Genomic DNA, 26,681 nt, shown 5'->3' on the forward strand with positions numbered 1-26,681 from the left:
GTACTCCAAAGGATCCCAAAGTGACAAATCTCACCTATAAATTATACATTATTATCTATAAAACCGTTTTAATAAAATAAATTTTAAACACCCGGTCACTACTGATTCATTTCAAGATGAGTACCAGACGTTCTGAGGAGTAGTGGTAACCAATGGAGTTCAGTCACATAAGGAGTAGAACAATCGACATAAATGGTACATGATTATACTTACGATATATCACAAATTGATTGATGTTGAAAATATGTACTTATTGCAAGACATCGAGGTCCTTGACTAGACTCATGGTGGGATTTTGGGTGCACAATACTAAAGAGTCCTATACCAGAACAAGACGGCAGTTCAGTGCTTTCAGGTTTTTAATGATGATCTAACATTAATCGATTCATAATATTAATAAATAATCAATCCATTCTATCCTTATTAATAGTAGAAATGATAGTGGATAATAAAATAAGTAGTTAGTTAATTTTAACAAAAAGTGTCAGCGATATTTTGTTTTCCGGATAATTTTATAAACAGAATCTATTCATTGTATGATGTTGATATGTTCTGAGTATTAGTTGGTCACTTTATTCTTTCAAGTCCCTAAGGTATAATTAACAAATGGTTGTTCCTATCTCTCTCTATGTGTAGTCTTAATTTCTAAGTCAATTTAATATATCATTCGTTTACACTACTGATATTTAATATTGATCACAGTGTTTTAACTTGCTCCTTAACGGATTGTTTTAACCTCCATATTGAACATTTTGAATAATTATGTGATTTAATGACGTTTTTACGAACTGCTGTGAGCTATCTGATGGAAACTCATGCTCCTGGTGACTATTTTTCTTTGCTATGACTACCTAAATTAGTTTCATACCAATGGTTATTGGTTCATTTTAAATTGGTTTGAATTCGTATGGAGCGGTGTTTCATTATTTAACGTAACTATCATTCAACACATAGGTTATACGTTCAAACCCTGTGATTTAAATTCCAATAAATACCAGAAGTTGGGTTTTCCAAATGCCGTTTTACTAGGTCCATAAGATTCGGACAGCACTGGATAGACTATACCAACATAAAATTGGTCACTACTCAGTGATTAACTACTTGTACATATATCTCAGTCCTACAGGAGATCAATGGAGTTTCAAATAACTCAATAGTAACGCCTCAGCCAGCAAAACGAAATGACAGGCACGAGCCTACCATGAAGCATTAGTTCCCTCAAGATTCCATGAAGGTCATGTTGACAAGTCTTAACTAGCCGAAAACATAGATCTAGGGTTTTCTATCAGCTAATCCTAATCACATAAACACGCGTCACTTTATTTGCTTTCAATCACATAAAATGTATTCAAGACACTACAGTTGTTATTGTTGTCATTCAAATTGTTTTAAACCAAGTCACCATCTACGGATTTACGCAAGCACAAAACGGTAGTGGAAGCAACTGAAAAACAAAACAAAAACCGTCTGAGAAAAGAAAATACCTTGATTCTCATCTTCATTGATATCACTTGCTTTCAAGTTGGAAAAATGATTACCATTCGGAACGACATTATATCCGTTTGTATATGCACTATCACTGTCTTGAAGATGGTGATTAGTGGTTGGAGTGATATGCATGGAATGATCAATATCGTTTAAATTATCATTTGTTTGATAAATAGTGTTTCCGTTGAAATACTGCTGTTCTAAATTGACGTGACTATTACCATTCGTAGTAGTAGTGGTATCATTTGTGATTTCATTATTATTATTATTATTATTATTATTATTATTCACATCAACATTTGTTGACATCATCATCGTCATTCTTGGCATCATTGTTTCTGCACTGTCATCTGCACTGTCATCGGTCGGGATCTCTGAATAAACATGATGTTGTTGGTGGACGCTGTTAGAATAGTTTGAAAATCTATTTAATGTAGAATTATTAAGCAGTTTTTCATCTACATCAAATTGTTGATAATGCTGATCCTGATGAAGATCTATTTCTGACTCTTTATTCATTATTACGGCATCATTATGATACACGACAATATCATCCCCAACATAATCCTTATCTTCTTCTTCTTCATTTGAATGTTGTTGTGTCGAACTGACAATATTGTAATTTGGTGAGACTGAACGATTCGGGCTAGAAATTAATAAATCAGCTTCAGAATGTTGTTCGTCTTGTTGATGTTCACATTCCTGTACATGTTCGTCATGGTGCTGCTGCATCTGTATGGTTGAATTCTCTGAGATTTCTGAATCAGGGCTAATAAATCTGTAAATTTGATTCAAATAAAATAAAAAAGTACAAAGACACCAATTTTTTCGCAGTAGTGAAATACAAGTAAATGTTGAAGTATTAGGTTACAAAGTTAAGTGTCAATTCTGAAGAACCAATTAATCAAAGGATGAAACACTCAGTGAAAAATTGCGAACTTATAACTGATGGAGTTCAAACACTTTGAGATTGAGACGATCAACAATGTTAATGATTGTTCGCTACCGTTAATTAGTTGAACTTGGAGACGTCGCTAAATAAGTTCCAACTCAGCGGTTTGAAGGTAGCAGGCAGGGTACAAGGTATTAAGGTCTTGGGTTCACTCTTTAATAGAGCTGTGAGTGAGTATTGCTGAGTAGTTTAATGACTGAATAAAACAGTTATCCAATACTTCTTCTTTCTCAACAGTTGTGCAACTAAAGCTGATATGTGATGTTAAATACTAACCAGACAATCTTCACAAATGTTTTTTTACTAATTTCTACGAAGATACAAATGTTATGAACCTTAAATATCTATATATAGTCTGGTAATATATTCCCATGTACAAGAACGAATTAATGATACATCAAAGTTAAACTCAAAGAAGATAAACATGCAAAAGATTATGAAGCCTCAAGTTACAGTGGTCAGTCAGTCATTCATAAGCAACGTAGAAACCTCCATGTATGTGCATCGTTTCAGTGTGAAACACACCATTAACGATTCAAGATGAATCTATCAGAACGAGTCCTAGAGAAGAAGAGGTAGTATTAATGGTATTAAAAAACAATGACGAGATAGGCTGATCAGAAATTTCTTATTTTTAAACGATTCCATTAACAAGGAATACCATATCACAAAGGGTTCTGAATTCTTTGATGGGATTAGAGTTAATGACGTTATCTATTATTTAAATTCAAACAAACACCCTTTACATTTATGAATGAAAATGCAGTAATCATTATAACTACGCATCAATGATTTAAAATCAAAAATTAATGATACCAAAAATTTGCATTTTTTTTTGGTTCAATTTTGATCATAATCCAAATTAGTAAATCAGATCTAATTTAGTAGTGGTACATCAGGTCATTTATGTAAATCACACATCATCATTATGGTGACTTAAAATATACGATGATCATAATGACTATCGACAATATAGGTCATAGTTAGTTCCATTGAATGAATATTACACATATATATCCACACTTATGCAAATTTATGATGGTTGTACTAACAATTTCAAAACCCCTTAACAGAACTAACGACGTATGACACCAGAAAAAACGTGATGTATATACATTAGTGATAATAACTTACTACGCACAGATACAAGAACACACTGAGGTGTTTTGTCAGTTATCAATATAATATTAAAAGACATTACAAAACAGAAAATAATCTCTCTTTCTACTTGAAGACAACCAATTTATTTACACATGAAACTTTCAATAGTGACAAATGAAAAAAAGAGACCTCAAAATTCAGGTCAATATCAATGGTCTCATTAGCTTCTATTATTAGATAGTCAAATCTTTCTTTATTTGTCCTAATATTTAGCTGAATATAAGAATAAACAAACTGAATGAGTAATTCTCGGCTAACAGAAAAACAAGAAAAAATCTCACACTCATTCATACCCACACACACACACACACATACACACTGTGACGTGTTGTTTACTCTCAGATAAAAATCTCATTAGGAAAAGTAAAATCACTATAATTGGAAGAAAAACAGTTTACCCAGTCAATGGGTAAACTCAAGAATAAACCAGAGAAACAAATTAGTAATAAAATCAAGTAACTTTCAACTACTGAATGAAGAATGCGAATACCACTCCATTAACATGATTGGGTAGTATCAATAGATTTCAACCATTCAAGTGTAGCACAATAGTCACAGGGAATTTTCGAAAACAATTTTCAGTTGTCATCTTTCTGATCATTTGTGGATGACCATAATGTTTAGTCAATAATTATGCTTATCTATCTAGTCGATAGTGTTGTTATCTAAATACATGAAAAGGAACTATTTAGCAGTACATGAACAGAGGTTTAAAATCATGTAGCTGATTAATTCCAAATATATCTTATATTTGGATAAATCATTCATCAAAGCATTTCTGGAATAGTAAGGTTTTAAAGCAAACTATCTTCTCGATATGGTTAAGCACTTTAACTCCAAATAGTTAAACAAAACCTTGAGTTGTATTGTAGTAACAATTTGAAATGCTGAGTTAAAACAGAACGTTTACAAATTCTGATCCTCAACATTAAAACAACTTAAATTTGACAGTACACTGGATTATCATACAGATGATATCAAAATGCTTTAAACTAGTCACTCTGATTGAAAACTTATTACCTCACTGTAGACTATGATTTAATCAAAATAACTACTCCTTAACATTTGCAACTAATGTACCATGTATAAGTTCATGTGTTTGACTTTGAGCTACAATGTGTGCATGTCATCTAGTGATACGACCAGTCGAAAATAGCTGGAATGAGGCTTAAACATGTGATCAACCGGTTACAAGTCAACTCTTCTTATATGTAGAAACAGTTCTTTTAGATTTTTGATCTATAGATATATCTCGATACTTGTATTCTGTCGCCTATGAATAACCCTTATCAAAACTATTTAGACAGATCTAATTTATAACATTTGTGCATAACATATTTATTTCCGATCTTACTCAAGTCTTATAAGTGTTATGCACTCACTTTTTTAAAAAAGTAACGAATAACCACGGTATAGAGAAAATAAAAAAAATAAAACAGAACCAATCTTTGAAAAATTCAGAAGATTTTACAACTAAACAGCAATCTAGAGTGATAAACTCTGAAAATCAGTTCTGTTCGAAAAAAGGGCTCTCATCATGGACTGATTTCAGATGGGGAATTACTAGGAAACCGAGAGTACTTGACAGCTTTTTTGTTTCAGTGTAGGACTCTCAAACAAGGATCTGACCTCGGAATTTGTAGTCTTATGGTGAATGTTTTATCTCTAGATCACTGACTTTGGATCCAGTGCTTAATAGGTTATTTTAACATAATCGATCTTATTTTAATTTATTTGTTTTGGTTGTTTGGATTTTCCAACTGACATTTAGGATTGCGACTGATCAGTCTCTTTTTAGCATACGTGCATCTTTTGTAGGTTGCCTCAATATCCTCAATAAGTCACAAGTATTTTAAGAAGAAATAGATAGTGGTTTGCAGTAGAATCCAGAACGCGTGCTTCATGTTTTTTGGGACTCGTCAGCTGGACATAAGTACATTCCACAGTTGGTGCTCACTGGATTTCATCGCTGACCAACATCCATCTCTGCTTAAAATGTCTGTAACTTAGTGAAATGATCGAGGCTATCCACACAAGATGCACATATTCTAATAAAATACTAACAAATTCCCGTCCTAATGAGAGGATTCAAACAATCAATACAAACGAATTAAACTTCACCCCATTGCATAACACAGTGACTATTTGGGCTCAGTAGCTAAGTGGATGACGCGATGGCATTTTGAAGCGAACGATACTGGGTCCGAGTTCCGAAGTAAATATCAACCTTGAAATGTAGATACATCCAGTCGGCAAGTTCCAAATGGGACGAAACGCGCTTGGTCGATCCCTTTACTAACTACCATCTATCTTTGCTTACAGTTTTATTTTACTTTACCAACAACGTATTCGCCTTAATTTCGACCATATTTTTAGCATCATAAGTGTTGAACCTTATGAGTATTTGTCGGAAAGAATGTTATTCCTTCATATATCTGTGGATTAATAAGGATTAAGATAGAAACGTAACACATTAATTCTAACTTACTGCTGTTGGTGATGACCTTCAACATTCGTTTCAATATCTACATGTAATGAATTATCTGGTTCTTGGTATGAATCTGAGTTAATATCGACACGGCTATCAACATCATTATGTATATCATGACTAATAAAATGTGATTCTTCATAGGTTGTCGAATCTACTTTTTGATATGATTCTTCGTCAGTTTCACTTGCTTCAACTTTTCTTTGAATAGCAAAATCTGTTTCATTTGACAGATGATGATTATTGTATGAAAATCCTTCTAGAGTCTGATTAGTATTTATTATTTGATCTGTACTTGAATCAACTTGATATTTAGTAGGATCACTAGGATAATTTGTTGCCATACTAAGTAATGAATAATCTGGTATCATCTCATCATCTTGAGCATTTGTAATATCATGTTCTAAAGAAACATTTTCAACCCCTGATTCGATATTTTGTTGTGAGTAAATTTCATGGGAATTCATTGTTCTATTATAGTCATCAGTTGTTATACCATCATTCATGTTATTATCATCAATATTTGTATGACTTAAAAAGGATTCATCATATTCAGTATTGATTTGTTTTTGTTGATATGGTATGACAAATTCTTTTTCCATTTCATCAATATCTGAATTAGTTTCTTCAATTGGTTTATGTTGATCCAATTGTAGATAATTCATTTCAATATGTGTTTCTTGATCTGGTAGACATTGTTCATGTTTTTGTTCATAACAATTTTTAATGGATTTAGGTGTGTAATTCTCTTCATACTTTGTCAATAGTTCTGGAGACGATTTTTCTAAGTTTTCTTCCTCATTCTCTTCATCTAGGTGTGCATGAGTTTGGATATTGTATGGTTGAAAAGAATGATCTATAACATCATCACGATATTGTATATTATCAAGATTATTGACTTGTTCTTCTTTTTCATCTTTTGTACCATGTGTTAAATATGTTTGTTCATCAGTGATGAGATTGATGTGTGTTTGGTTGTAAACAGGTTCATTATCCACTGCTTTTATCACATCAGTTCGTGAAGATTTCGTCAATTCATCATTGTCATTATCATCATCATTTTGAAGTGAATGGTTTTCAGGTACATAACTATAAGGTTGATTGAAATGTAAATTATTCTTATCATCGGACAAAGGAATAACTTCGGTGAGAAAATCAGATGATCCGATAATGTTTACTTCTTCAATTTTGTTTGAATCAATTATTTTGGGCTCAATTTCATTTTCTTCCGCTTCTCCAATTACTTTTTGTTCTGTGTTGAAGTTATTTGAGGACTGTAGTAATTCATGAGGTTCTTCAACTACCTCTTTCTCGAAAACGGATGGTGATAGTTGATCCTGTAACTGATTTATAATATCGTTGAAATGTTCTGTAATTTGTTCTCTATGGATACATTGTACATCCTGGATATTTTCATTAGACGTTTCTTCTATTGATCGTGGTTGATAGTGTATTTCACATTCATCTAGGTTTCCGGATTCCTCTTCTTCTTTGAAGTCAGGTTGTTCTGTCAAGTTACTAGATCGAGATTCAGTGAAATCAGGCATCAAGTCAGTAGTTACATTAGCAACAACATCTGTTTCAGCATGGAATGGAGATAATTCATCTTGTGAATGATCCATTGAGTAATTTATCAACTTTTCTCTACCTTCCATTTGTATCATCTCATTTTCATCAGGATACTGTTTAATTTGTTCATAGTATCCACCTTCTTCTATTGGTTGTTGACTTTGTATCTTGTCAAAGGAATTATCCATTTCACCTGGTGTAGTTACAACAACATTATCACTGCATGGGGACATTTGTTCTCCCGACTTCAGTGTTTTATTGGTCAATGGAGATAAACCATTTTCTAGAATACTCAAAGAGTTATCATAACGATGGTCAATAATATCTTCTTTTTCATATGATAAGTCTCGAGTGTCTAAATTAAATTCCTCATCTAGTTGTTGCTGTTCACCTTTGTCTTGGTAATTTTCTTCGTTGCGTTCAACAACCTGTTGTTCTTTTAAAACATTATTTACATTGAATCCAGACTCAAAAATGTCATCATTTTGTCCCGTTTCTTGTGTCTCCGTCAAATACTTTGCATCGTGAGAACTTTCCACCAACGACTGTTTGTTGGCAGTGAATGGTAAGGATTCTTCTTGTAAATAATTCACATAGGTTTCGTTATCTTCAATATCAACATTTCTGTTTAGTTCGTCTTCTACTTTTTGTTCTAAATATTGTGGTTCATGTTGTTCGATTACTACACTATTACCTACAGATTTATTAATATCAGTTTCAAAAACTACTGGTGATTCTGTCATATCCACATCAAATGGAGTATCAAATGGTGTTTTATAAGATTGCATATCAGGAAATCCTAATGAAGATACACTTCCCTCCTTCGTTACTTGATTTTGTTCATACTGACTTATATTAAAAGAATTCATTTCCTTCTCTAACACTTCATGTTCCTGTTCTTCTTGTTCTTCCTCCTCCTCCTCCAGTTCCTCACCTTCGGCTAATGAATCATCACACGATAATGGTGTACTTGGTTTTAATTCACATTCTAAGTCAATAGCCAATTGCTCATCGGATTCTTCCGCCAGCATTTGATTTTCTTTTAACACTTTGTGTACTTTATATTCTTCTTCTTTTTCTCCAACCTCATGTCGTGGTTGTTTTACTACTTCTTGTGGTTCCTCTTCTTCCTTTTGTAATGATGTTCCTGTTGAAAGGATGCGTTGATTATCTGTTATGACAAACTGATTTGTAGGTGATAAATTGTCTAAATGATTTCCTGAGTTTTCATGTATAGATGATTTCATCAAACTGTTTAACATTGGATCGACCGATGTTAATTCATTATTAAGCGATATATTCTGAAGTGTAACAGGAGGTAAGGAGGAATTAACCAATTCTGTTGTCTTTCCAATTGTTTCAGATTCTTCTTTAATAGGTTTAGCGCTTGGTACACGATTACTTACCACATTTAAACTGGAAGCCTTCTTTGTTTGTAATTTATTTGGTAGGTGTGTTGTTGGCTCTGATTTACGAGAAGGAGCTTTTGATCCATGCTGGTTAACAAGATTAGAATGTGCTGTCAAACGTTCTGCCGTGGTAGTAGTAGTCTTCGGTTTTCCTAGAGGTGTTGTTTTAGGTCCAGACAATGGCCGAGTAGTTGTTTTCAACTCTCCATTAACAGGTTTCGTAGATGCAACAAGCGGTTTCGATGCATTGAATGACTTCTTTGTGTCTACTGAAGACAATGGACGTTTTTGATGAGAATCAACTCCGTGGGAATTATTCATTAATTTAGAGTTAGTTGTATTCTCATTGACCGGTTTTTTCAATTGGTTTACTGATAACGATGGCGTCTTCGATGGAGTAGTAGGCGCTGCTCGTTGACTATGATTAGGAGTTGAAGAAATAGGCCTCGTTGGTGATGGCTTAGCATTCATCGTAGAATTAGTTGTTTTTGATGTAATTGTCTCTTTTTGTCCTGTTGCATGGAAAGTGGGTTTACTAAAAGGAAACGAGAGAAATTTGAATAAATATTACATTTATTTATTTAAATTATTAAAAATTTAATTGAAGAAAAAAAGAAAATACAGACTGCAATATCGATTTCCTTTATACACACCAAATAGAGATGGAAAAGATGCATTGAATAAACAAAACCCAAGAGAAATCTCCGTTCTTCAACGGATACAAAACTAAAGAAACAAATTGATCGTAAAATAGAAATAATCGTACTTGAACCAACTGCTCTTCTTAATTCCCACTCACACATATATGCAAACGTACAAACAAAAATGAATGAAGATTCTATCAATCGACTTTTGTATTATACTTTAATAGTAGTAAAGTAGGATGAATCGCACCGAAATAGTATATTGTAAATAAAATGAAATTGCTATTTATGGATGTTTTCTCCTTTACAGGATATTTAATGGGATGTTTGAAAAATCTTTTGAAAGTCGATTTTTTTAGAAAGTTTCTCGGAACATTCTAGAAGCCATGCTCTTGTGAATCTGTTAGCCCTACTATTGGTAAAAATTGTTTAAGTTAATTGGGTCCAGAATAGGCGATCAATGAAGATTCATTTGATACGAAAACGGATCTATGTGACTAAAGAGATGAACCATCAATATACAAATACACGTCAACGGTAAAAAAGCAGCCAGGAAGAACAATGATGGGACATTCGATAGATCATTTGCTTCAAGGCCAATTACAAGCAGAGAAAATAAGATATATAACATCTACATGCTATACTTACAACTAAAAATATGTGGGAGTCACGTGTTACTAACACATTTTGACGATCGCAATAATACACAGATTTTAAAGTCCACAATAATATCTATTTTTTGGTAACGACGACAAGTCACAAAAATACTAATTTGGATCAGCTCTAATAATTAGCATCTTTGTTAAACACTGCTATAAAACTAAAATCGCTGGTAATTTCTGAAATTAATCTTCAAAATCAACATCTCATAATTTCGCTTTCTAGTCTCAATCAGCGTTCGAGTGCTGGGAATTGTATGGGTCTAGAAATTATCGGTATGAAGTTGTTATTTAGCGTTCAGTGCACAGATTTCATCGATTTCTGGCCATTGATAAAAAGAACAACGCTTAAAGCCTAAGAAAGTGATCTCAAATTTCACCTGCTCGTGAGTGTTTTTTAATCATATCTAATTTTGTTTCTAATATTTACGTAGACTTACTAGAAAGAAAATCTACTTTTGTCGACCAAGTGTACTGCCTGTTGCGGCATCATTTTAACATGCAGCCACATTGTATCATTGGCTACAGTAAACTGATCAGAATTCCATTCATTTTCTTCACGATTCAAAACAAACCTATTCTTCATAACCACTATTCGTAATGCGATTGAGTAACAGAATAAAAATGTAATAACTTGATAGTTTTGAGGGAGATTTTTTTGTGAATGGTAGTGATACTATATGGAGCGTAGAATATATGAAATAGAATGCAAATACAAATCAATAACGTAAATACGAATCTACCGTACTATGTTGTCAGGTATATGAATTTTACAATGACAAGAAATACTACTGATCTGCCACTATCCCAACAGTATTAGTAGTAGTAGTAGTATGGGTTAAGCGATTACAATGTGATTCGCATAGATTTATTAAAGTTAACATATTTATGTTAAATACATTAGATCATATTGGAGTCGAAATTTCTTTCTTTTTTTAAAAAAGCTCTTTAACTTAATTGGATACATAATGGTATTTAGGTGACGAAGAAAAGTAACGTTTGTTTTCAAAATATTTCCCAAAATCTTCAGGTCAAATAAAATATGTTGTAGACAAAGTGTATACCAAAAAATACAAAACTTTGGCACAGAAAAACTTTGTATAATAAAATTACATTCCATGAAAACAGTTAGAAAACAAGATGGTAGTTTCTCTCATATTTGACCGGGCCTCAATATCAAATGCCAATGTAGATATATGATTTAAGTGACCATTGTTAACATAGATATTGGTAAGTTTATTTAATTAGCCGCCTAAAACATGAACAAGGAAACCTGAAATGACTTCCAAGGTTTCAAATGGGAAGTCATAACCGGTAGAGTTCAACAATTACACAAATGATACAGTTAGTCACCGATAGCAATAAGTAATTGTCACAACATATAACGAACCGACTAATTTTGGGAACGTGGATCATTCGATTCTTACTTAGTAGTAGAAATATTCCGCGCTTGTCAACTGAGCTGAGGATACTTGGGTTTCAGTTTGTGAGTCGGCATTCTAGGGAAGTCTTAAATTAAGACAAAACAACTGATTTGTTTTTAGATTTTTAATTTTTATTAAACTAACCTCATTTCATCATAAATGTCTTGTCACTAGGTGATTAATTTCGAGATGAAATTTCGATGTTTTTGGAGATAATTGATAGGGAGTGAAGTAAACTGAACAACACAAGAGAAATTAACTCTAAAAATATCAACGGATTGGATTATCTCAAATTGAATAAGTTTAAAATGTGGAAAGTTAGGATTACAGATCAATGATTGAAGATTACTATGGTCGCTGTGCGACCTGAAGGTTCTAATGTTGGGATCAATATAAAACTGTTAACGGACAATGCTAAGGAAAAATTATATATTCAGTTTAATGCTGGAATTTAATGATTTACTGTCAATTGTTCATTAGTTCGTGATGAAACTTAATTTTAAATTTTTATTTCGGTAGATTACTGAATTACCTTGTCCTTTATTTCGGTTTGAAAGGATAAATATAGTAAACTTCTTTGACCAATCAAGGATTCAAGAACAGAGAAACAGATGTGTAGAATACTTTGAGTAACTAGGCAATGCTTAACTTGGGATCGTGAAGAGAGAATGAAGAGAGAAAGGCCGAGAAACATATTGTGTCGTGAATTGGTAGGAGATATGAAAAGAATCTATAGGAACTGGAAACTACTGGAAAGGATTGTTCAGAACAAAGTTATGTGGAGTAAGCTGGTGGTTTACCTGTGCTCCTGCACGAAAGTCAACAGGCGTAAGTAAGTATTAAATTTATTTACACCCTCGCTATACTATTTTGATGTGCCTGCAAAGTATTTTTTCATTTAAGTAATTATCTAGCTAATGCAGAATTTAAAGTGAATGATTAAAACTGAAAATTGGTCATATGAACTTGTGTATATATGACATTGATTATTTTCTGGATCTTGAATCAACTCTAAAGTAAGTATATACAGATAACTCTCTTTGCTTAACTACTGAATTAAACAATTTTTTAAATTCATTTAGTATTGCTTGTTCATCCCATCGCACAAGCAAGTGGCTATCAGGACTCAGTAACCGAGTGGATAACGCGATGGCTTTTGAAGCGAGGATACTGGGTTTGAGACCCAGAGTGAACATCAACTCTGAGATGCAGGTACATCCAGCTGACGAGTCCCAAATAGGATGAAACGCGCGTCCTTGATTCCACTGCTAACCACTATCCATCTCTGCTTAATTTTTTTAATGTTAAAGGTTAGAAATTAATGACTTTTTGTTTTTAGTCTTTAAATTTTAATTATTCGGTTGCAGATTTAGATTCGTTAATGATTATTCTTTGAATTAGACATTTGAAAATTCCTATACTTATCCTCTAAAAATGGAACTTTCGATCATTGTTTTACAATTGAATCGAATAATGATAATAAATCCATTGATTTTCTATACACATAATTCGCCTTCGAAAAAGCAGACGTTTCATTCTATTTATATTAGCTTACCAACAAGTGTAATGAACAAGTTATATAAGATTAATTTCACTCTGCTGAGTATTATTAGATGGAGTTATTAGTAACAATAAAGTGGTGTGTGCTACTGATATCGACGGATATAAGTAGTATGAGTTATCAATCAAAAGTGAAGTACCTGGTGGCAGGAGGTTAAGAAGATTGAATAAAATAAAACGAGAACAGAGAATTATTGGTGTGGAAATGAAGAAAGAAGTAGTAGTAGTAGTAGTAGTAGTAGTAGTAGTAGTAGTAGTAATATGCAAATTATCAATCACAATGTCATTTGAAATGATATTGTTTCAATGAATTTCACATATTTTCTTATTCAGTACTCCTCAACTCCGGAAGACGTATAACAGCAAAGTCCTAACTAACTATTTATCATATCAACTAGGAAACATAAATAAATCAATTTCTGAAGTAACCAATTCATCATTGGATAAAAAATTAACTTTATCTATATCCCATATAAGATCAATAGATCAAATATTTTTCAATCATTGTCTTATTTATTGTTCATTATTTATTAATTTTTATTCATTTAAAGACAGTCAGTGTATAACAATAAGGTATTAGGTCTATTTTATTAAATCAGTAGTATCATTGTATCATTTCTACTGAATGAATGAAACAGTATTCTTGATCTCATAACAAATGAAACTCTGATCGATATGAACACTAATTTACAAAAAAACAATGACAATATACACAAAGTGATCTACTTTGACAAGATGGTGTTTCGAATAAATTGAAGATTGAACTCAATGAATGACAAGTCATTGAAAAGTTCATTGTCAAACATATTCATATAAACAAACATAAACGTTGATATTTTAACATTTGTCATGTTCATACATTAAAAGTAGACTATATTGTGTTTATATTGTTGTATCTTCTCTAGTTTATAATCATCAAAAATGAATCACTAGGAGGTTCTTGAATAGATTACAAATTTTCCTACGAAGTAATGACTATGTGATTAAAACTATTGACTTCCAACCAATTAGTCGTAGATATGAATCTCTTTGTACTTGCTACAATCTCATCACCCAGGCAGTAATATTACTAGATCTGATATAAACAACATGACTCATGGTTGGGTACAATAAACTTACACATCGTAAATGAATTTCAACGAACAAGTTGAATAATACCAAATTCAGTCTGTTTTAATCAACGTAAGACATCGAAAAAAATGTACACTTGGACTAAGTTGTTACAGTTAACAAAAAAATTGATTAAAATAAAAATTAAAGAAGTCAAACTGACAATTGGATCAATGGTAGTAAGAACAAATCTGAACATAGAGAGAATGTAATTTGTAAGCAAGATATTGAGAAGTAAGGAAGTATGATAAGCTCATAAATCAAAGAAAGATAAAGGATGTATAATTCAGATGTCACTTAAGGTTTGTGATCATGTTGAAGAATCTAAATTAGCAATTTGTACATCCCAACAACACTGCTTCAACCAATAATCAGTGAATGAATCAACGAATGCCATGTATTTGGTTGACGGTTCTTTGCTGACTTCCTACCTCATACTCTATAAATCACCACTGCATCTCAACCTAGATGGTGGCTAGGAATGCATAAAATATGTCCAAATCATCACGAATAATATTCGTATATGTGGAACCTTAAACGGCTGTATGTTCTATCGATGCGTTCATGTGTTGAGAATACAAAAGATAAACAAAAGTAGAACCAATCTAGACATTTAATTGAAGAGAGTAAGTTAAAAGTTTGAAGGAATTGCAAATTACAATCACAAGTTAGTTGTTGTGACGGCTCACAGAAAAAGCAATGAAACTTCCATAGGCTCTAATGGGGCCGAAGAGATTCCGTCAAATCACATCCTAATAAAATTTCTAGAATACAGACATGGCATGCTATAACTAGAGAGTTGTATACACTTCCTATTTGAGGATTGGGTGGATTGTAATGTCTTTTACAGTCTATATCAGAAACTATAAATTCATTTCTAGAAGCTCTTCATCAGTACTTTGGTAATGTATCCTGAACTTACTAGTGACAATCTAAGATGTTCATGAAAATGCCCTAGCATTTAACTTTAATTTCTGTCTTTCACCAATTTCATTGAAAATGATGGATCAATAAACAGATATATCATTCTAAACCAGTACTGCTTTTTTGTTAATTCATGGGACCTTCATTTGTTGCAGTATACACTATAACAATAGAACATTGAATCTGAAATCTTTAGTCCTAATTATACCAGATACTAATCAAATATCTGTACAGTACTTCTTGATTTTCAATGAAATTTTTCCAGTTGTTGTCAATTTCTGATGTTCAACTAATATTGAATTAAGGCATCATCCTTAACTCCTAACCATTTTAGTAACTTATATCAGTTCAAACAGAAAAAGTAAAAATGGAACAAAAGTTTATAATTACTGGAGAAGAGACTAGCAGTACATTTAACATGAAACAAGATTTCCTAAACTAATTACATTCTACACTAAATGAAATGCATGTTTTATCCATGTTGTAATAAAGGAAAACCCATTAGGTATTTCCTGGATTTCTAGTGAGAAGCAGTAACCAGAGGAGTTCAACAAGGTGTGTTGTGAGATATCAACTCGATGAAGGCAACGGTGGACGGTTGCTAAATTTCGTAGATTGCTTTAACTTAGACATTAACACCGTTGGATGCCAACTCACTGGTCTAGTGGTTAGGCGCTCGCACACGAAACTGATGGGTCTTGGGTTCGAATCTCGTGAGTAGGGATCGTGGATACGCACTGATGAGCAATGCCACAATAGGCCGAAACGACCATACAATGCTTTCAGGCTTTCCATGGTGGTCTAGCCTCAATTGACTCACGCTTTCAACTATAAAATCCCAAATTATTCATTATTTTATTAGTCAATTAATCAATCTACAAACCCTTGCCATATACAGACATACATTAGACAGACATACAAAATAAATATCAAGACACATAGATACAGACATACAATTATTAAAACAGTATTGAATATTGAAAATAAAACGTTGTTTTTTTTTCGTTTAAAAATTGAACAATGATGAGTCATTGATTCATTTAAACAAACAAATAATATAGAGACAAATATCTCTGATAAATCGATTGGCATTAGAGATAGATAGATAGATAGGCAGTTAGATACAAGTAACGAGAGTAGGTTATATCTGCATGTATTAAAAATGAGTAAAGTATTTCCATGACGAATTTATTCAGTCCTTCTTTTTTTTTCTTATTTTCACAAAATGTAAAGTCAAACAAATTCAAGGTAGGTGTATATGTGTGTGTATGTGTGTTTGAGTTTAACACATATATACATACACACACATTAGTGTATATCATGTACATGTATCTGTTTAGTCAATCATAGTAACTTAACTAAACAAAATGTACTGTACTGTAGAAAACAAACATATTTTCTGTTGTATTACATTAAAGTTTATTAATAAATGAAGTTTTAAAAAGAGATTTCACTTATAATATGTAAGTGGGATGAAATAGCCAAAATCATACATATAGGTATCGAATTGAATTGCCATATACAACATTTCACATGAAAACAAAGGAAATGAAATGAAATGGAACAACAGGAAATAGCTTAAAATAACAGTTGTATCAATTACAATGAAGTAAAGATTAAATATAAAGAATATATAGATGAAATCATGAGTCAATTGAAACTAGACCACCATGGAAAACTTGGGAGCATTGGACGGCTGTTTCGTCCTATCATGGCACTCCTCAACAGTGCGCATCCACGATCCCGACTCACGAGATTCAAACCCAGGACCTATCAGTCTAGCGTGCGAGCGTCTAACCACTAGACCACTGAGCTGGCATCGAACGATGTTAATGTCTAACTTAAACCAATCCACGAAGTTGAGCAATCATTCACCGATGTCTTCAGTGAGTTACTATCTCACAGCAGACACGGTTTTAATCCACTGGTCACTGCTTCTCACTGCCCAGGAGCTCCACAATAAGACGAAACAGCCATCCAGTGCTTCCAGATTTCCCATGGTGGTCTAGCTTCAATCGACTCATGATTTCAACTATATAAAATTACTAAAATCTTCACAAAACTCAATTCTAATAAAGAATATAGTTCATAAATGAGTAAAATAGGTGAAAAAATATTAAAACACAATATTTAAAGACAAGAATAGAAGTACATCGATGTTCATTCACGTCACTCAATTTCTTTAAACACTAATCACCGTTATCATCCAGGGTTTTACCAGGTTTAGTCTACGAGTAGAAAGACGACCGAGAAAAATATTCTATGACTACGTGGATTGATTTGACAACTTATTGTTTTTTTTCCAACCTACAGATATTTCGGAGGTACTTCTCTTCATAGCAGGTGGTGGTTGGGTAAACCTAACATTTCCTAACCAACTCATTAGACCATGATTGTATCAATTCAGGAACCAGTTTATTATCATTACTTAATCTCATCACTGGTCACTTCATTGTTTTATCGTACTTCAAAAATATTTCGAAAGTATATGTGATTGACTATCAGTAAATTAATTATTTAGTTTAATTGTCTTGTCTATGTTTCTCAGTCATAAACTGAATTATAAGATGAGTTTGCAAATTAAGATGAAAGGATTGGTCATTTGTTCCTCTGAAGATGTCAGTTCATGATGGAAATCATATTTATAAAAACTGAAGACTTCATGAGAAATGACTGGAATTACTTCAATTTTTATAGATCTAACAATTTAGGAAGGAAAAATGATTAAAAAAACCCGAATGAAAAGTAAGAAAAAGGGGGTAGAAATAAGGAGGAATGTAATGAATTTTCAACTACCAATATATATTTGACAAAAATGTGGAATTAAAAATGCTGGAAATGACAACAACGGTTACTTTCAGACTTTTAGTATTAACAGTAATGATAGTCATGAACGACACAAAATTATACATTACAGATAGACACCTTATAGGATCTGAGATGATTACGTGAAGCCTATAATCTTTCAGCTTTTCAATTGACTAACATGGTATGATGGGACCTTAGTGAATGAGTTTACTCCAATGAACAGAACCTTACTCGACTATATTGTCATGATTGGCAAGGCTAGTCACCGAGATTTCGGTAATAAAGCTACAGGTTGATAACCAACAAATTTTTATCAATTTTCATAGGATAAATACAAATAATATAACAGTATTCACATAAAGAACTAAGACTGATTAAGTTTACTTGAGGAGATAAACGACTGGAACTTGTCAGTGTTATAATAAACTCTATATTCGTTAAACCAGTTCGTTTCAATTATCACGTATTAGTCAAGTGGATAACGATCTAGTGTCTGATGTTAGTCAAACTTCAGTATGAACATTGACATTCTGATATGTAAAATTATACAATGCATGTAACAAATAGGCTTACAGTTTAAAATACGAATATTAAGCATACAGTCTACGTAAATGGAATTTCATGAAAAATAATTTAAAATAGTTGAGCCTTAGAACCAGTACATCATAAATCGGGAGCTATTATAAAAACAGCTAGCATTAATGCATATAAAAATAAATGGTATTAAACTTTTTTTTAACAATTCGGCATAAACTCACGAAGGACGTGCAGGTTGACCTCGTACTAATTGTTTTGCTCCAGGTTTGACAGCAGATTTGATAGTACGATTTGATGTTGGACCAGAAAGTTGTGGAATTTGACATAATCCCTTAATGAATCGTGCCAAATTTTGAACTGGATTAGTGTTCGTTGGTTGTACAGATGGCATTACAATGCACAGAGGTTGATGTGAAGTAAAATCGTGTACAACTGATTCCCATATAAGTAAAAGACCAGAACGATGTGACAAAGGTTGTAGTTTTAATTCACCCCAACCTAATTTTGAATAAAGAACTACAGAAGAAGGGATAGTGTCATTTGTAGTATTAGAAGATGAAGCCCAAGTGCCTTCATGAGGACCTGATATAAGTGAAGGTGGAGTTAGTATTAAACCAGTGGATATATCGGACAATCCTTCTGTTGAGGAGTTATTTCCAGGTGGCACCAATATTTCACCTAATATACCGATTGAATCCTGTTCAGATTTTAATAATTCCGTCATGAATCGATATGTCAAAATACTTGATGGACACCAGTCAGGAAGAAGAGAAACATCTAATCTACAAGATACAGAAACGAGAAACACATTTAGACGAAATCGGAAAAACATTAGTTAGCCAAAAAAAAACAACTCAAAACTGTTGTTGAACATAAAAACGATCTCACTTAGTCGCCAGAGAATTTTACTTACTTACGCCAGAGAATTACGTCAATTTAATAAGATCAATATAATTTAACGATATTCTGTCGTTTTATGCAAGTAGTTTTTAATAGTTGAAAAACAGAAAACTGTGACAATAGATGATGAATATACATACGAATATAGCTGGATAATAATTTCATAAGATTCTATCTGAATAAGTAAAATTATTGATTGTTTAAGCAAAAGGTAAATGAAATTAATGATTGAACCGTTGAGTGTATCTTTTGCAGTATCTGCCATATCATAAAACGTACACAATATGATGCATTCATGCCGACATCTTTGCCATTAACTAATTACATTATCATACATTAAGATTTTGTTTTGTTAATGATAACTTTATACATACTAGATTTATGTTTTTTTACAGTGAATACCTTAATCATTAACGATGTCTCTTAATTTAATATCTTACGCCTATTACCTCTCATGGAGGAACACAGGTCAACTACTGGCATACTACACACAACTCTGCCCTGAACAATCCTTTCCAGTGGTTTCTAGTTCATATTGATTCTTTTCATGTCTCCTACCAATTCACGACACAATATGTTCCTTGTTGTTCCTCTTTTCATTCTCTCTTCACGATCTCAAGTTACGCATTGCTTAGTGATGTAGTTTGATGATTTCCATGAAGAATTTCCCATTCATCTCCACTATTTTTTCCTACTTTCTTCTTCAGTTGGAACGTGGTTTGTTCTCTTCCACAGTAGGTTATTGCTGATGGTATCCAGTCAATGAACAATGAGTATCTTACATAAACAATTGTTTGTAGTTTTTTATGATCGATGTAGTTGTTCTCCAAGTTTCAGATGCATAATATAGAACTAACTGTCTTGAAGTTCGTATTGACGATTGTAACATTGATGTTGGTTGACAGTTGTTTTGAGTTGCATATATTTTTCAACTGTAGGAGTGCTGCTCTTGCTTTACGAATCCATGCCTTCACATTTGCATGAGATCCTCCTCGTTTATCAATGATGCTGCTCAGATAGATATGTGATGGAGGTTCCCACCACTTCCATAGCTCTTCCATCATGTAAGAATGTGTTAGTATTGTCTCTGTCATATTTCAGGATCGTGCATTTTCCCTTGTGTATGTTGAGGTCCACTGATGCATAGAGTGACACTGCACTAGCTGTCTTCACCTCAGTTTGCTCGTGTGTATTGTATGGAAGAGTTAGTGATGTGAGAAGTGTAATTAGTCTAACTGTATTTGAGCTGTGCATTGTATTTCGTGCTTCCAGTGAGATGTGGAGGTGTTCATAATAGAGTCATTCAGCGGAAGAAAGATGAAGATGTAGAGTAAGCAGTGTTGTCTGACACAGCCCTCACTTTCAATGGATGTGTCAGTTGTCTCTTCCATGAACTACTTTGCATTGTATTTTGTGGTATGAATTTCGTGTGACGTTGACAATCTTGTAAATTACATCATTCTGTCGAAGAATATCCAATGATTTTCTCGATGACTCTTTCGTTCTTTTTTTAGAATCCTCAACAGTGCGTATCCACGACTCTTCACACGGAACTCAGACCCAGGACCTTCTAGGTAACAGAACTGGCATCAAATGGTGTTAGTGTACAGTGCTTCCAGATTTTCAATTGTGATCTAGCTTAGATTGACTCTTTAACTTAACTGTTAAAATACTACAATCTCCACAAATCAAAAAATACTTATTTAAATACTAAAACGATAGAAAAGAAGGCAACATTTTAGAATCTAAGCTGATAAGATTTAAAATTACTAAAACTAACTTTGGTAAATGCTTGACCATTGACCACCAATTTGGAATCGTTTGTGATGTGTAACTTCCACCTAGAAGTGCTGTAAAACCTTGTATAGCAAATAAAGCACATGACTGTGATGCTACTCCATGGCCTGGGAATACATAGATTACAGGACGTGTAGTATTTAACGCAGTACCAGTTGTTAAACTATTTAAATCAGACTGTATTGCAGTCATCGGATGCTGATGTATGATATGATCAACAAATGATCGTAATCCTTCAAAACCTACATAAAAAAATTAAAATATCATTTCACTGTTAGTCGATTAAAGATAATCAATAAATGTAAGAATGTTAATATTTTGATGTAGGTTTGTTCTCTGAGCTGGATAGTTTGGTCGTGGAGCTTTCATCGTCCTTCTGAACGACATCAAAAGTTTGTGCTGATGATGTCGTTCAGAAGGCCGATGAAAGCTTCACGACCAAACCATCTAGCTCAGAGAACAAACCTACATCAAAATCACCCACCTGAGCTACAAATCTTCTCCACCATCTCAAAATGTTTATATTTTAACATCTTGAATACATCCTACTAGAAAGGATCAAATATTGACAAGTTACTATATTTTTGAGAATATCTTATAAAGAATAACTGTTTATATTTTTTTTGTTAGACAAATGGATCATTGTATTTTACCATTTGTTGTATATTTTACTTTTCTTAAATTATGGTTCATAAATTATGAATGTGTCCCAATTGTTCTTTCAATGATGGATTAATGATGAGCATATTGTAGATTTTCTATTCATTTCACTCTGTGATTTAGGAATTTAAATTAAGTTTTGAGTTAGAATAAAAAGATGAACATTTGCCAACTTCGTCTTTTGATTAGATAATTGATCAAAAGTAGTTCAATCGATTTTGGGAAAATTCCAAGATAAATTTATTTGTTCTTATTGGATAAATTAGTTAATCATAATCAAGATATTTTCTGGTACAAATATGCGCATTAGCCCTTAATGCCGTAATAGATTAACAAGATGGGATGGAATGAACAAGATAAATAGTAAATGAGTTCAAATAATCATAAAAGTAAATAAGGAAGGAATCAACAGGCCATAATGACTAGAGATGAGACTAGCAAGAACACTGAAATCGTTAAATAAACATTATCCAAAATGATAAACAACAATACATTTAGCATGGAACAAGATTTCTTAAACTAATTACATTCTACATTAATTGAAATGGCTATTGTATCCGTTAAATGCCAAATACCTAGCAGGTTTGAACGTGTTAATCTAGTAAACCCACTAAAATTAACATTTTTAAAAAAAATTTCTAACGCATCGTGCATATTACCTTACGGTTAACTTTCATACATGTACACATTGAAGTGAATACTGATGATTGTGTGCATTCCTCTGCCTACGCATTCATTTCACCGCTTAAGCTGCTTAAATTATCTACAATCACACATAGCTGACAATGATATATATATATATATATATATATATATATATATATATATATATATATATATATATATATATATATAGTGAAAATCAATTGAACTCCTCTCTCTGTCATCGTTATCTCGTTGCACCTCCTGAGTCGTGTGCCTAAATTATACCATTCTAGCTAATTCTCTTAAATTCATGGATACTATACAAAATTGATGATTGTCATAGTATTGTAGTGGACGCTACTCACAAGGATGTTTGTAAGCAGTGTGTAGAAGAAAGTGGTGTCAAAGTTGTGATGATTGTCAGATAGGGTGAAGATTTTCACTGCATTTAAAGCACGGCGTTGGCAGAACACTTGGAGGCCAATAGAAAAACAGTTTGATTTACAGAACAACGGAAGATAAAAATGGACGATTGAACGCTATATATTGTCTTATGTTTGTTTGTTTGTTTGTTTAAACACATAAATATTGGTACAAGGAAGCACCAGATAAATATGCGCCTCACAAATCTCATTCCATTTGTGTGAGGGCTGTGATACCGCCCAGGTGTCCAAACTGAAGCAGGTGGTTTTCTTAGGAGGCCACACTCAGAGCCTTTGACCCTAAGGTCTGATCCACAAGGCAGTGGAGCATCATAAGGAAATGCAGTCCCATGGTAGCCGGTGACCAACAATTGGTTCATACACCATTTGTTCCCTCAGGATACTGGATCCAGCCCATGTGCACCATTGGCTTGGAACGAAGGTTTTCCAACTTCCCTAGGTGGACGCGCCATGTCCACCAACCCAGTTAAAGCGCCGGACATTCGCTTTTCGTCCTCTCGATTTCGTAAACAACAGTAATGCCACGAGAATGGGGTGAGTAGGACTTCCCTGTCAGAGGCTATATATTCGTGTGGCCATGTGAGAGCATTTGGAGAGGGTGAGCGGACTCTCCTCACTCTCGGCCGTACCAGGGCATTTGGGGGCTATGTCTTATGTAAATAAATTCACTTAGTATTGTTTGTTTGGATCTTCCCATCGATGTGTTAGGACTGCAACTGGTCAGTCTCCAATTGGCATATGTGCATACTGTACGTATTGCCTCGATATACCCTTGATTCACAAGCATGATAAGCAAAGATGGATAGTGGCTAGCAGTGGAATCAAGGACGCGCGTTTCGTCCTATTTGGGACTCGTCAGCTGGATGTACCTGCATCTCAGAGTTGATGTTCACTCTGGGACTCGAACCCAGTACCCTCGCTTCAAACGCCATCGCGCTATCCACTTGGCCACTGAGCCCTGATAGTCCTGGATTCCACTGCTAGCCACTATCCATCTTTGCTTATCATCTTATGTAAATACTTTGTAACTTCTCTCAAAAAAGATCCATAAGTCTTGCCTATTGTCGTGTTTTACAGTATCTGTAATCTGTATGACTGATAAACGAAGAATAAAATAATCACATAGCTAGTCGCCACAACAGTTTCACATAATCCAAAATAATAAATAAATAAGTTGATATAATCTCACTTTGTGCTGAAAAATTTGGATACAAATAATTAATTCCAACTTACCAGATAAATTTCCATGAGTATTTAATGGCTTCCCATTTAAACGCCAACTGGCTTCAACAAGAATGTCAATTTTAGCCATACGTGTGTTGATTTGTGTAAGTACAGTATGCGGACGACCAGATTTATCCACTGGCCAACATGTTCCAGTACCAGCAATCGGTGTGATAATGTGTAATTTAATTTGATCACCAAAATTTGAAAATTTCTTTAAATGAGGCCACCAACTCTAACAAGTGTAAAATCAATGAGAAATATTTTGACTTCGTTTCGTACGATATCGATAAACGTGAAAAATTCGAAAACTGATTATATTTAAAGAAATTCCGTATGTCAGATTGTTGAAATTGACTATCATGATTACTTATTCTTCGTAGTTCTTTTTCTTTTTGAATACTTCAAAGGAAACATCAGATAACTTTACTCTGGTAATCTTTGAAAAAATCTCCATAATTTCGAATCCACTTTTTGTCACAACTTGATATCATCTTGAGAATTAAAGAAAACTACACAATTATTTCAATCTAGTTTGACACCTCATTCTAGTGGCTCGCACTAACGATCTTCTTAGATATTTCTCCTAATTGACATGCAATTAGTCTACTAGGGATAAGAATTCAATGTTTTGAATGACCTACTATCAGACTGTTTTATATCAACACAACCTTCATGTTGGAATTATTCATCAAACTGTAAGAGCAGAGAAGACATTCCAAATTATGCTGATCGAATAAGTTCCACGAAACGGGTGTGTTTTATTTTTGATTGTTTTTAGTGCTAGTTTGATGTATTTTGACAAATATTGGTTCAGGTTAGCTATGATATCCAAGAGTGGGCATTTCGAATATTAACAACAAGAAAACTCAAACCGTTATATATATTGCTTCATAAAGTTTGAACAAAATAACGGGGGTATTTAGAATCAGTAACATAGTAGGTGTTGTAAATGATAAGCACTATGTTAGAGTCTCAAAGTGTACATCAACACAGGAATCTACATCCATCCAGCTGATGAGTATAAAATAAGACAAAACAAATGCCCCAAATTTCAAAGCTAGACACTAAATATCTTTATTAAAAACTTGGAAGGCAATCTGGAGAGAATGCACACATCCCTATAGAGGCTGATTAAATGAGGTAATTGTCATCGGTAATACGCTTTGAAAAAAACGAGTAACTATGAATTGGTGCTCAATTAATCCATCATAACAATAATTAATAATAACAATGAAAGTAACAATAATAATAACTATGTACAGTGTATCCAACATTGAAGAAAATAACATTATTCCTTTCTAAGTGGTTAAAAGAAAATGATTAGGTGAGTGTAAAAAAAGACTTTATTGCTTCCAAAACGCTTTTGATGTTCACCGTATTCAAAATTTGACTATCATTTGGTGGTAAAGTTTATAATGAATCTTGATTAAATTCTTTAGAAAGATGAAACCAATACATTTTAAAGGAAGTGCATGACATTACATTCTATGTTAGACTAAATCTTGACAAAATCTAAGACATTTTAGTATACTGAGTAAAAACCAAGTCTTAATTAATGTCCATCAACAAAATTAGAACTTCATCACTACTTTAAGTAGATGAATATCATTGCACATGACGTTTGATGTTGCATTTAAGTGAACATAGTACGAAATGCCGGGCTTAAGTCAGTATTAATTGCCACTAGTCGATGAGCTGTGTTTACGGTGTCAGGATAAATAATTTTCCTCATGAAAAAGTTTCACTGTCAATGACGCCTTATTAACAAATTCTATTTATCATGGAACCTATGTCTGGAGATCACCTCGATTTGCTTAATCACCTAACGTTTACTGCATAAAAAAAGAAACCATGATGAGCGTTTTGAAATGGAGTTTAATCTAATGTTGGTTTTCGAATTCTAAACAATTTCATATAAATCAACATATTATTGAATAACCTAAAGAAAATTGGACATCATAACTATTAGTCACTAAATGTTGTAAAAGAAAACCAGTGATCTAACCACTTGGAGTGAGACTATCGCTTGTGTACAAAAAAACAAACTATAAGGCATACATTCATGCTCCAAATCGTTTATTAAACCTATAAATATCAAGGCAGGTAAATTCTAACTGATTCCACTTGACAAACAAATCTGCACTCATAAAAATGAACCGTATTAGACCGTGAAAAAAGGAGGCTAGAACTAAAATACTTCTGTCTTTTGATTTGATTAGAAAAATACTTCACATTCAAAACGAAAACAAAAAAGGAGTAGAAAGGAAGCTATAGGG

The 26,681-nt window shown here is 33.1% G+C and overlaps 1 protein-coding gene across 1 annotated transcript in view; it reads right to left on the bottom strand.

The window, feature by feature from the left end:
- The window catches only part of Smp_166030 (erythrocyte membrane protein, putative), a gene marked incomplete at its 5' end in the record, with an annotated part of 37,895 nt that extends 16,273 nt beyond the window's left edge, over positions 1 to 21,622 (bottom strand). Inside the window, 4 exons of the mRNA XM_018795154.1 lie at positions 1,485 to 2,266; positions 6,090 to 9,602; positions 18,955 to 19,515; positions 21,414 to 21,622. Of these exons, the coding sequence (XP_018647000.1) occupies positions 1,485 to 2,266; positions 6,090 to 9,602; positions 18,955 to 19,515; positions 21,414 to 21,622 (5,065 nt within the window). The remainder of the gene's footprint in view (positions 1 to 1,484; positions 2,267 to 6,089; positions 9,603 to 18,954; positions 19,516 to 21,413) is intronic.
- Between the last annotated feature and the right edge of the window lie 5,059 nt (positions 21,623 to 26,681).

Source organism: Schistosoma mansoni (assembly GCF_000237925.1).
Source record: "Schistosoma mansoni, WGS project CABG00000000 data, supercontig 0181, strain Puerto Rico, whole genome shotgun sequence".
In the NCBI taxonomy this organism is placed as follows: domain Eukaryota; kingdom Metazoa; phylum Platyhelminthes; class Trematoda; order Strigeidida; family Schistosomatidae; genus Schistosoma; species Schistosoma mansoni.